Here is a 12,184-nt window from a genome sequence, read left to right on the forward strand (position 1 = left end):
GCTCCGGTTGCTCCGCTCCCTTGAACCATGATGTCACATAACTCACTCAGGCACCGCCTCCACCAGACTCACTCTCCCCTCCCCCCATTGTATGGTTTCAGCCGGTGAGCCGAGCGTCACAGCCATATTTTTTACTGGCAACCTTTTCCTGTCACTGGCATCTACTGGCAGAAGAAAAGTGTTTTTTTTTTACTGAACTTCTGATGGGTGGAAACACCGGTTGGTTACGCCGGGTTCATGACCTCCTCCCCTCGTCATGTGACAGTATCCAGGCCCAATGATTGGCTAGGAGTAAGGGGAGAAGGTGACATAGGAATGGCGGGATGAAAGAGTGTGGTAAAAGTATCATTGGTAGTGAGGGGAGAATCTATTACATTGCATTCAATGGACACGATGTCAGGCTCCTTCTTGGTTGACAAACATCACACCATGATTATTACTGAAAACCAATACCAGCAAGCTAAACCATAAGCTGGTCATTCATGTTGATGCCATATATACATTTATAAGATGAGATAAGAAATGACTGATATGAACCCAACTCTATCGCACACAGCTCCGCAGTCCGCAGCTAGGCAACAGACACTTCCGGTATAGTACAGGGAGGGACTTCCGGGTTTTAGACGCGTCGTGCGAAGCTCCGCCCCCTCGCAGATCCCCGCAAGAACATGGCAGGCAGCGGCTGGAGGTCATTGGTGAGTGATGGGGCCGCGCCGCTGTGTGTATGGGAGACACGCGGTCTGTGCTGGGCTGAGGGAGGATAACTACCGAGGAGAGACGAATACAGCAGCCCGGCCTGGTGCAGTCACCAGCAGCGTGTACGGCACCTGGCATAGCAAGGTCGGGCTGTCTAGGTTAATTACGGTAGCGGGGCTAGAAGGAAGCGTGAGCAGCCATGAGCTGTGTATGTGAGGACATGGACAGCCCGGGATGTGTGCACTCTGTATTCCCTATACGGTGACTATGCTAGGGCGCCCCCTATCGTCCTCTTCCCGTGGGAGAAACCCCATGTAGGATGCATTTGTCACTTGTATGGTAACTGAGTAAAGGTCAGACTGGAGGGGGGGGCATACACTATACAATCTAATATAGATCTACCAACATCTATGTAGTAAATATGCAATACCTCTCCTGATTGGAAGGATAGTTTGAGTAGATCCTCATTAGGGATGAGTTCAGGTGTGATCAGATACTAGCCCCGCCCCCCTGTGTGATCCCGCTTGGAAGTGCCACAGAGGAGAACCAATCAGACGGAGGAGGCATTCCCCCACACAAATACAAGGGGTGTGTATACGGTTGGGGGCGGGGAATGTCACTTACTTAGTGTCACTCGGTCACTTATTGGTTGTCCTCTGTGACTGCTTCATTGCGGGTTCAGACTAGTATCCACTAAGGATGCGCTCAGGCGTGTTCGCATGCTCCACGTGCTGAGCTCGCCAGGAAATCGCAGGCAGTGAGACATTGCCCCGATGTGGGGTTTCAGAGATCGTCAATGTCTCACTGCCTGTGATTAGCGCAGCGCTGTGCTGACTTCCTGGCGGGCTCTGCGTGTGGAGTATGTGAACACACCTGAGCTCATCCCTACTATCTACCTGCCTGACGAATGGGTCCTTCGTGACTCCGAAATGGTGCACTACATTTCTGTGATGTGATCATGCTTCAAGGGGTGGTAAAAGTTTGTTTTTGTTTAAAACAACAAACATGTCATACTTCTCTCCACTGTGCAAGGGTTTTGCACAGAGGGGCCCCAATCTTCCTCTTTTGAAGGGTGCTCCTCTCCCTCTTCTTCTCGTGTGCCCCCAGGGAGACCTACATTCCCTGGGGGCACTCATGTGGGCATGCTCCCGAGTCCTGCTGCTGCGTCCATTGACACAGACAGCGGGACTTGCCCCGCCCCCCCCTGTCACTGGCTTTGACAGCAGAAGGAATCGGAGCTGCTCTGTTTGTCCCTGTCACTAGAATGATTGGGTTCAGGTAAGTAAAAGGGGGCTCGGGGGGGGGGGGGGCTGCAGAAGGTTTTTCACCTTTCATTAAAAAAACAGCTTGGACTCTACTTGATGATCCGTGGTGTGCTGGCAGATATCCTTGTTGTCACTTTCTGATCCAGTATCCAGTTGGTGGTTGCACCCAAAACCTTTAGATCTTTATCCAGGAACGTGTGATGGGAATATAGGGTTCAGAGTAGTATCCCAACACACCTGAGCTCAACTCTCATCATCAGGTTACACAGTTTTGGTACATCTAAAGGAAATTCTATAGGGCAGCCTGTGCTGGAGGGGTGGCAGTATCTTTCACAAGCAGGGCCATCGATAAGGGGGTAGCACCAGTCACTCTGTAACGGACCAGCAGGAGAATCCGATGGCAGCTGAAAGCCTCCTTCTCTCCCTCCAGCTTACATTCAGAGAGAGCCATACAGGGGATTGGTTCCTGTAATTGCCCCCCATTGCCCTAATCACCCTCCTTGTCCAGAATGCGATTTTCCCCCTGCTGTCTGGACCCTGTTATGTGCACCGCCTCTTCTCCCGCTGACTGCAGCGCACAGGACTGGGTGATCTTTTAAGGATGGAGAGTGGGAGAAGGACCTGGAAAATGACATATTTGCTGGCCTCTTTTGTGAATAAACACAGTGAGTGTACTGATAGCTCACTGTGTTTATCCCCAACTGAAGCACAATAAACTGTGTTTACTATGCTTCAGTTTGTGAATGAACAGGAGCCTCTGTACAGTGCACTTTCTGCTCATTCACTGTCCAGTGCAACTGAGGCTACACAGGAATATATATCCTCAGTCCATTTCTCTGTCTCAGAAGCGAGACATCAGGGGACGGGTTAAACCCCTGATAATTTCACCAAACCCCGCCTCTTTCCCCCAATAGCATTGTAAAAAAATGTAATAAATAAATCAAGGGCTCATTCGCACTTGTTCTCTGCCCCATTCAGTATTAATGAGTGGTTTGTTTGTGAGTCTGGAGCCGCCTGTTACCCTGAGGGAGCAGCGGCTGTACAAACACATCCACAGGTGCGGGCGAGCGGCCCCCGAGTGCACGCCATCTGTGTTCAGGGGCTGTACACCTGCATCCACATACCCTTACTCTGTAACCTTTATCCTCCTAAGCACTTGCCCTAGCCAGCGGGTTCCTTGCCCTTTGCCAGACAATTATGACAGGTGGTGTGCAGTGACAGCTTCCTGGCAGAATAGCGCAGACAAGTTCAGACTAATGGCCGTACACACGCTCCGAATATCGTACAAAAACGATTGCCCGAGGAAGGATCATTTTCGATTTTCGGATCGTGTGTACATTACTCTCGACAGCCGATCACGACCGTTCATCCGATATTATTCGATCGGACATGCACGGAAATTTTCCTCATAGGATTCCAGATTGTACGATTTTCGTTTAGTCAGTATAATTGTAGTCTGAAAATGCAATACAACATTACAACACATGACATCACTTTCAATAATTTTTTTTATTTTTTTCTATCGTACGAGAGTTTTGGTGACTTTATTTAGCTATTCAATTTCTACTTGCTATTAACCGAAAACGGTCGTACGATCGGTCATACGATATTCAGATCGTGTGTACGGGGCATAAGATTCAAACACGTCTGAGCTCATCCACAGCCCTCAGATTTCATCATTTTATACCGCTAAAGGACATTGTAATAGTGCATGGTTATCTTTAGACTGTATAATAAGTTAACAATAAGAACAGCACACACCGAGATTCAAAATGATATTCTTTCTTTGTTGAAATATCCAGAAGGAAGAGGTTCTATCCTGACATGTTTTGTGGTAGGCAGGGTACAGCGCTCTGCTTAGCCTGAAACTTGTCAGAATAGAACCTGTTCCTGCTGGATATTTTAAAGCAGAACTAAAGTCCTGCTTTTAAAGTGGCCTTTCCGTATTTTTTTTCATCTTTCCATCTATTAAATCTTCTCTTGTTTTAACATTGGATAGCAAAACATTATTTTTTTTTTTTCTGCCAGTAAATCCCTTATACAGCCCACATCCTGTTTCTTGTCTGGTCATTAGCCTAGGCTTATGACATACACAGCTCTCTTTCGCTCTTGTGAGTTTGCCAGGAAGGGGAGTTGAGTCATAAGAGGGCCAATGAGAGCTAAGGTGTGCCTCTGTGTAAATCCAGGAAGTGAACAGGAAGCAGTTTCAGCTACCCACAGTTAAAAATGTCTGCAGCCAGACTCAGTGGGGGGAGATTTCTGCAGCATATTTGGCAAGTACAAAATCACAGTATATCTATAAAATATGAAAAGTGGTTGGAGGGAAGCTTCAGAATGGCAAAGATGTATTTATTACAAATTATGTGAGCAGACTACAGTTCCTCTTTAAGAACTGTGCCCAGGCAGGCGATTTATTGCAGAAGAGACCTGCCATGTCTCTTCTGCAATAAAATAAACCTACCTGCCTGTTTGCAGTCTTCTGTGGAATGTGCACTGAGCTGCACCACTCTGTGTGCAGGGATGACTGCACTTATGTGTATGCGTAGGGGGTGACCTCATCATACACCAGCCAGTGAGAACTGGCACAGCCTTACATTCAAAGGAATCCAGGTAGAAGATTCCAGCATCAGTGAGGAACATCAGAACCTTGACGGTAGATGGGTATCGGGAACTTTACCTCTGTTTTATTAACCTGTTCATGCCCGTGCTATAGCCTAAAGACCGCTACAGGGAGGGCTTAAAATGCCAGGAGGGCATCCATGGACATCCTCCCATGCTCGCACATCTCGCGCACCCTGCGATCGGGGTAAAGGGCCATTGACAGCGGCCCTTTATCACATGATCTAGCTGACAGCTGATCACATGATGTAAACTAGGGGTCGACCGATTATCGTAGCTGCCGATTATTGGTGGGCCGATATTCAAATTTTTCAAATAATCGGTATTGATCAGACCTCCTCCCCCTGTCCCCCTCGTGGCGCTTTCTGCAGTCTCTGACAATCTTTCAGTGGTGCCGCAGGCAGCAGAGAGATTACATCATCTTTCTGCTGCCCGCCTTGCATCACTGCTGTTCTGCCCCTTCAGCAGGGCCGCAAAAGATGCTCTTGACAGGGCTGCAGCCGCGGGCAAACAGACAGATGGACTGCCCGCTCACATATGGACGTTTACCCACTTGTTACCCACGCTGCTGGGGAGAGGCTGCTAGAAGTAGTGCAAGTAGTGATAAGCTGCATATGGGTGGCAGGAGACAGTGGCAAGTGACACGCTGCATCTGGTGGCAGGTGACAGTGATGTACAGAATACCGGCGCCTGAAAGGTGGCCGAAAAAAATCGGTATCCGCCCTGAAAAAATGGTATTGGTCGACCCTCTAATGTAAAAGGGAGACGGTTATTGGCTTTTTTTCTGAGGCGAAAAGAATAAAGCCAATAACTGGCTTCTGTTAAAGGGGCATCAGTCCTAACGTTTGCCAGCCAGTGCCTCATCATTGGCACCTATCGGTGCAGCCTTATCAGCACACATCAATGAAGGAGAAAAATGACCTGTTTGCAAAAATGTTATAACAAACTATAAAAAAAATTTTTTTTATTTTTTTTGTCTTTTTCTATTTGTTTAGCAAAAAATAAAAAACCCAGTGGTAATTAAATACCACCAAAAGAAAGCTCTATTTGTGTGAAAATAACATTTTTATATGTGTACAGTGTTGCATGACTGCGCAATCGTCAGTGTGACAGCACTAAAAACTGGCCTGGGCAGGACGGCGGTAAAAGTCCCCAGTAGCCAAGTGTTTAAAGGAGGAATATTATTATTATGCATCTCAGTGAGTGGTGTGTGCCCATGGCTTGTACAGTTGATTGCTTCGGTGGAGGTGAGCCAAGGCAGGACCTGAGATGTGATTGCAGAGCCAGATCTCGCCTGGGGCACAATGTGAAATGTGACACATTGTATGATAATGTTTATTATCCAGTCTAGCTTTTGGGCGTTGTCATAATTTTTTTGAGAATGCCTGGAATGTATACAGTATACATTCCAGGCATTCTCAAAAAAATGCTGAGCTCGGTAGAGGCTTCTTAAAGTAGGACCAGCCATACAAAAACAAAATATTCTCCAATTCTTCCCTGAAGTCATCTATTTGCACAAAAATTCAGGAGACAAATTATAAAATCTTAACTAGGTGCTACTATACACCTCAGTTACTACATAGATTTTTTTTTTCCCCAATATTTCAGATAGGTGCTGGAGGTGTCAGACCGACAAAGGGACACTTCTACATGCCCTGTTTCCCTGAAAATAAGACCTATCGTGATTGCCAGTGATGGCTGCAATATAAGCCCTACCCCCCAAATAAGCCCTACCCTGTTTCCCCAAAAATAAGCCCTACCTTGAAAATAAGACCTACAAGGACTTTAACTAGAGCTTATTTGGGGGGTAGGGCTTATATTGCAGCCATCACCGACAATCACGATAGGTCTTATTTTTGGGGAAACGGGGTATATTCTGGACTCGCCCGCTATTAAAACATTTTTGGACGACAATTGAAAAAGTCATTCAGAAGCTGACAGATCATGTAATTCAGAAGGACCCTGGGTTCTTTCTGCTGCACACAAGGGCGGTTCTGTCAAGGCCATACAAGAAATCCGTGATCAGACATTTGCTGAATGCCACAAAGTCGTGTATTCCAGCTACATGGAAGCAAAATGTGCCATCCGTCAGTGGGATTGTGGTTGCGCAAAGTAGAAGATATTAAATCACTGGAAGACTTGGTACTCACAGCCCAGCACAAACAAGACAAACACTCCAAAACGTGGTCATTATGGAATATGTTCATTTTCTCTGACAAAGGACAGACTTTACTGAACTCCCGATTATAACACCGATATAGTCCAGTGACATGACAACTCCCCTGTCATGTCCGTCATGCTCGTGTTAAACAGATATCCACCCCCTATTCATTTCCCCCTTAACTTTTTTATACTGCACCCCCCCCCCCCTTTTTTTTTTCCTTACCTAAGGGTCTTATCTTCAATGGGTCTTCCTATGCCCCCGATGCTCTAAAGCCACAGAGCAGTTAGTAGCCAGCTGGAGTACACCATCCATTACTTATAGTAAGAATATGCAGATCTAAACATCTATATAAAGGATATGGTTTGACTCGCAGTCCAGACGATATATGCATACGAGGACTTGCCTCGTCTTTTACTCTAGCTGTCAGATGTTATGCTATCCCTCTCAGGGACGAAATGTGCATCTATATTTCAGACCCACATATACACTGGAAAAACAAATTTGACCGTTGTTGTACTGTACTTTTCTGTATTCCTTGTCTATACAATTTTCAATAAAAACTTTATATTTGAAAAAAAATAAAAAAAATATATACTGCAACAATCGCCATTTTATTCCCTAGGGCCTCTGCTCAAAAAAATAATTATAAAAAAAAAAATATATATATATATATATATATATATATATATATATATATATATATATAACACACACACACAGTTTGGGGATACCAAGTAATTTTCTAGCAAAAAAAAATCTGATTTTAACTGTAAGAAACAAGTGTCAGGAAAAGGTTTAGCCTTTAAGTGGTTAAACTTCCTGCATATTCACACAGAAATTGTATCCCTTTGATCCAGAACAGAAGAGTTACAATGTTGTTAAAAACTTGGCAGAGTGAGCAGAGAACTCTATACTTGCTACATTAGAGACCTGCAATACAGATCGTCAGAGGGTGTGAACCAAGATTGCGATCTTTTAACAATTGTTCAGCTCTACTGGAGCCATGTTGGGGTCTTGTCTACCAGCCATTCTTACACCGCCTAATCTGAAATGTATTACCGCTGGATGTGCAGTAATACCATATATAGAGTAGCTGCGACTACATACAGTATACAGCGCTGAGCGATGTATTCTAATAATGAATACAAAGCTGGCTCGGATTGGCAGAAGTAGTAATATCAGCCCGCTCCTCTCTGACTTTCAAAGCCATTCGGAGCAGGTGGTTGTTACATCATCAGCCTGCGCCTCTGACTCTCAAAGCCGGTCCGAGCAGGATTTGTATTCGTTAATAGAATACATCGCTCGCCGTGATTGGCTCAGCTTGGTATACTGTATGTAACTGAAGCTACATACAGTATTATTGCACATCCAGCAGGCTGACAGATTAGGGATGTTTGTTCTGGGTCAGTTTGGCCCAAACTAACTAAAGGTACCCTGTGTATAAGACAACCCCTGATTTTTGGGGGATATTTTTAAGTATAAAAAGTCGCCTTGTACGCCAAAAAATATGGTATGTCCATTTTTTTCCCATCCGGGTCCCATAGCGAGATTTCCCTCCACTTTTTTTCTCAAAGCCAAAACAGGTAGCGAGAGGAAATCCCTGTAAAGCCTTAAAGAGGAGCTCCAGGCTATGGGAGTAGCTGCTGACTTTTAATATAAGGACACTTGCCTGTCCAGGGATCCTGCGATGTCCCTATCTGAGACGATTCTTCAATCGGCTTCGGGTACAGGCGCTTGCATCTGTAGTAAGGGAATCAAGAAGTGAAGCCTTGCATCTTTTCAGTTTCGTGCTGTGCCTTGTGACTGGTCCTGTGGTCTTCTGGGACCTGTAACGTGCAGGAAAGGGGGGTGAACTTCTGAGTCAGAAGTGAGAATAGGTACCTGTCAAAACCACGTACGCACTCCCCCAAAAAGTGCCAAATGTGGTAGTGGAGGGCGCAAACAAGCGGAGCTTCCCCTTTTGGGTGGTGCTCCTCTTTAAGCTGGCATTATAGGGATCATATTTTGGATGGCTGTCTCCTCTGGTTGTTGGACCCAGCACCTTGATGACCCATCGACTGCGTATCATTGGAAGGCAGCTGCAAGAACGAGGCAGGCACAGCTGGCTCCCGATGACATCGGAGAGGAAGATGGTGACACGGGACCTGGTGTGCAGTAGTAGATCACTACTGAATAATACTGGATTTGCCTTGTTTATGATTGTTCTTGTGGATGCCACAGAAAAAAAGTGGGGGATTTAACAAAAAAAAAATGTATATGGGGGATAGAGCTGCCTGATTAATAATTAAAAGATCTCGATTCAACCTCCTTCACAATCTTAACCTGACATTTCCTCAATTCTATGTGACACGTGCAGAGCCGCTCAGAGCTGTCAAATAAAAAAAGCTGGCAATATTTATCAACATTCCTCACGCATTGTATCTTTTTATATCCTTTAGATCAAAGGAACGAACGTCTGTGTGTAAATAAGGTCAGTTTAAAGAGGCAGTAAACCCTGATGGGTTTACGTCGTCTTATGCTCGCTGCAAAGCCTGCAAATGAAAAGCATAATGGGCTAGTACGCATCATATACTAGCCCATTATGTGGCACTTACCTGCAAAAGAATCCAGCGATGTCCCCTGCGTAGGCAGCGTTCATCTTTTGGCCCCTCTTCCTTCCGGACCACGGACTCTGGCTCTGTGATTTGCCGGAGCCGCGTGACATCACTCCCGCGCACGCGCAATTCCGTTACCTATAGGTGAGCCTTATTCTAGGCTTACCTATAGGTAGAAGTCCAAAAAGTGGGTTTACAACCACTTTAAAGTGATTGATTGTAAAGTCTCATTTTATATAAAAAAAAATAATTTGTATACTTGCCTACTCTGAGCAGCCCAGATCCTCCTCTTCTCTGGTCCCTCTTTGCTGCTCCTGGCCCCTCCCTCCCTCGAGTGCCCCATCAGCCAGCAGCTTTCTATGGGGACACCTGAGCCGAGTCAGAGCTCCGTGTACCCATTCAGACGTGGGGCCCTGACCCCAGATTGGCTGACTGACTTTGACAGTCATGGGAGACAGTGGCGCCCCTGCTGTCTCAGCCAATCGGGAGTGTCCCGCATAGCTTAGACACTCTTGCACATCGCTGGAGAGAGAAGGGGCTCAGGTAATTAGGGGGGTGCTTTTTTTTATCTTAACCACTACAATACAGGGCACTTTCGCCCCCTTCCTTCCCAGCCCAATTTTCAGCTTTCATCACTCTAGCGCTTTCAGTGACAATTGCGCGGTCATGCTACACTGTGCCCAAATGAAATTTTTATCATTTTGTTCGCACAAATAGAGCTTTATTTTGGTGGTATTTATTCAAGACTCCGTTTTTTATTTTTTGCGATACAAGCGCAAAAAAGCGGAAATTTGGGAAAAAAACTATATTTTTCTATTTTAAAAGAAATCAAATTTTGTCATAAATTTAAGCCAAAATGTATTCTGCTACATGTTTTTGGTAAAAAAAATTCCGTTAAGTGTTTAATAATTGGTTTGTGTGATCACGGACATATGTACGCAAATGATCATGTACATATGTGTGCAGGTGATCACGTATATATGTGTGCAGATAATCATTGGAACATGTGATTTTAGTGGGACATATGTGGGGGACATGTGTTTTTATTATTTGGGGACATGTATGTTTTGGGGACATGTGTGTTATGGGGACATATGTGGGGACTGTGTTTACACTGTGCTGTGTTTTTGTGTATTACACTAGACTGGTGATCAGTGAGTAAAAAGCTGTAAAAAACAGCTCATACTCACTGATCATCAGCCGGCTGCAGCGATCTGCTCTCCTCTGCTCAGCGATGACTCTGTGTGAGGAGAGGAGGAGCCGATTGCCTAGCAACCGGCTGTTTGTTTACATCACATGACGGCCGTGATTGGACACGGCCGTCATGTGATCAGGAGGGCCAGTCAGAGAGCCCTCCTGCCGATCTGAGATGCGCCATGTCCGGGTGACACGGGCGCATCGGGATCGCGCCGCTGCGCGGGCACGCGCGCGCGATCCCACTCCTTCTGATGGACATTCCTGAACGTCCTATCAGAAGTAGACGGCTCCCACCCGGCCGTATATGTGTATTGGCCGGGTGGGAAGTGGTTATTGCAATAAAGGGTTACTAAACCCTCGTGTTTATTTTTTTTTTCAGTTTTTTTTTTTTTAAATAACAACGCTAGTAATCTCCTCCCCGCATCCAGTGACCCGTCGGAAAAGCGCTCTCCTATGGGACGCCCTTGCGGGTGCGCTCCCGTGTCCTGCTACTGCATCTATTGACACAAAGCAGGACTTGGCCCGCCCCCCGTTGCCCGCATCATAGATTGATGGATGCGCAGCCATTAGCTGTCAATCTATCCAATCAGGACACCAGCTACAGCTGGTATGCTCGTTCCCAGGAAGAAGAAAACCGGGTTCAGGTAAGTAAACGGGCACTGGGGGGCTGCAGCACTACAGAAGGTTTTTCACCCTAATGTATACAACGCATTAAGGTGAGAAACCAGGAGGGTTTACAACCCCTTTAAGATAAAAAAAAAAAAAAAAAACACGCCTGCCTTTACAACTCTTTTAACCACTAAAAGCTTATACCTTTTTTTTGTCTTTCTTACAGCCTAAAATCTGTATTCTCCTGCTTGACAATTACTTAGAACCCCCAAGCATTGTTATATATATATATATTATAATATATTTTTAGCAGAGACCCTAGACAATAAAATGGCGGTTGTTGCAATATTTTATGTCACACGGTATTTGTGCAGTGGGCTTTCAAGTGAATTTTTTTGGGAGAAAAAGTACACGTCGATGAATTAAAAAAAACAAAAACAAAAAAAAAAACAGTAAAGTTAGCCCAATTTTTTGTATAATGTGAAAGATGATGCGAGAGTCGTGAGATAATCGTGATCTTTATTCCAAGCAAAAAAATTGTGATTTTTTTTAATTTTAGGAACGAAGTTGCTGACAAAAATGACATCTATTGCTCTTAATTGAGACAAGCACACATTATAGTGGGATATACTTTGTACTTATTTCATGTCTGAGGTTTACAACCGATTTAACTGATAGGCAGGCAACCAGTATTTTCAAAAAATCATCAACATTGGCAGGCCTTGTGTACATCTCAGTAGACGTGTTCTTTAAAGCGGAACTAAACCTATCAATTTAACAGTTTAAAAAAAACTGTTACATTCCTGGAATGTTGCGTGCTGGGAATGTAACTGTCACATTGGTTGTGCTCTCAAACTGTCAAGCCATCAAATGGCTGGTGTCATAACTGATCACATGTGCAGCACCATGGCAATTTTAAGATCAGAGGGCGCATGATGGCAGTTTTCTTGTCTGAAAATGATAGGAGGGTTTAGTTCCCCTTTACAATTCTCCCAGAATTGTACTACAGCTCTGCAGCTTTTTTATTGTTACTATCCTTA

General features: G+C 45.1%; 1 protein-coding gene across 1 annotated transcript in view; it reads left to right on the top strand.

The window, feature by feature from the left end:
- The first annotated feature begins 590 nt into the window (after positions 1 to 590).
- Positions 591 to 12,184, top strand: part of IDH3A (isocitrate dehydrogenase (NAD(+)) 3 catalytic subunit alpha) — a 51,790-nt gene continuing 40,196 nt past the window's right edge. Inside the window, exon 1 of the mRNA XM_077474252.1 lies at positions 591 to 695. Coding sequence (XP_077330378.1) covers positions 669 to 695 — 27 coding nt within the window. The 5' untranslated portion in view covers positions 591 to 668. The remainder of the gene's footprint in view (positions 696 to 12,184) is intronic.

Source organism: Lithobates pipiens, unplaced genomic scaffold, assembly GCF_037356315.1.
Source record: "Lithobates pipiens isolate NorthernLeopardFrog02 unplaced genomic scaffold, aLitPip1_a1.2 Scaffold_8, whole genome shotgun sequence".
Classification (NCBI taxonomy): Eukaryota; Metazoa; Chordata; class Amphibia; order Anura; family Ranidae; genus Lithobates; species Lithobates pipiens.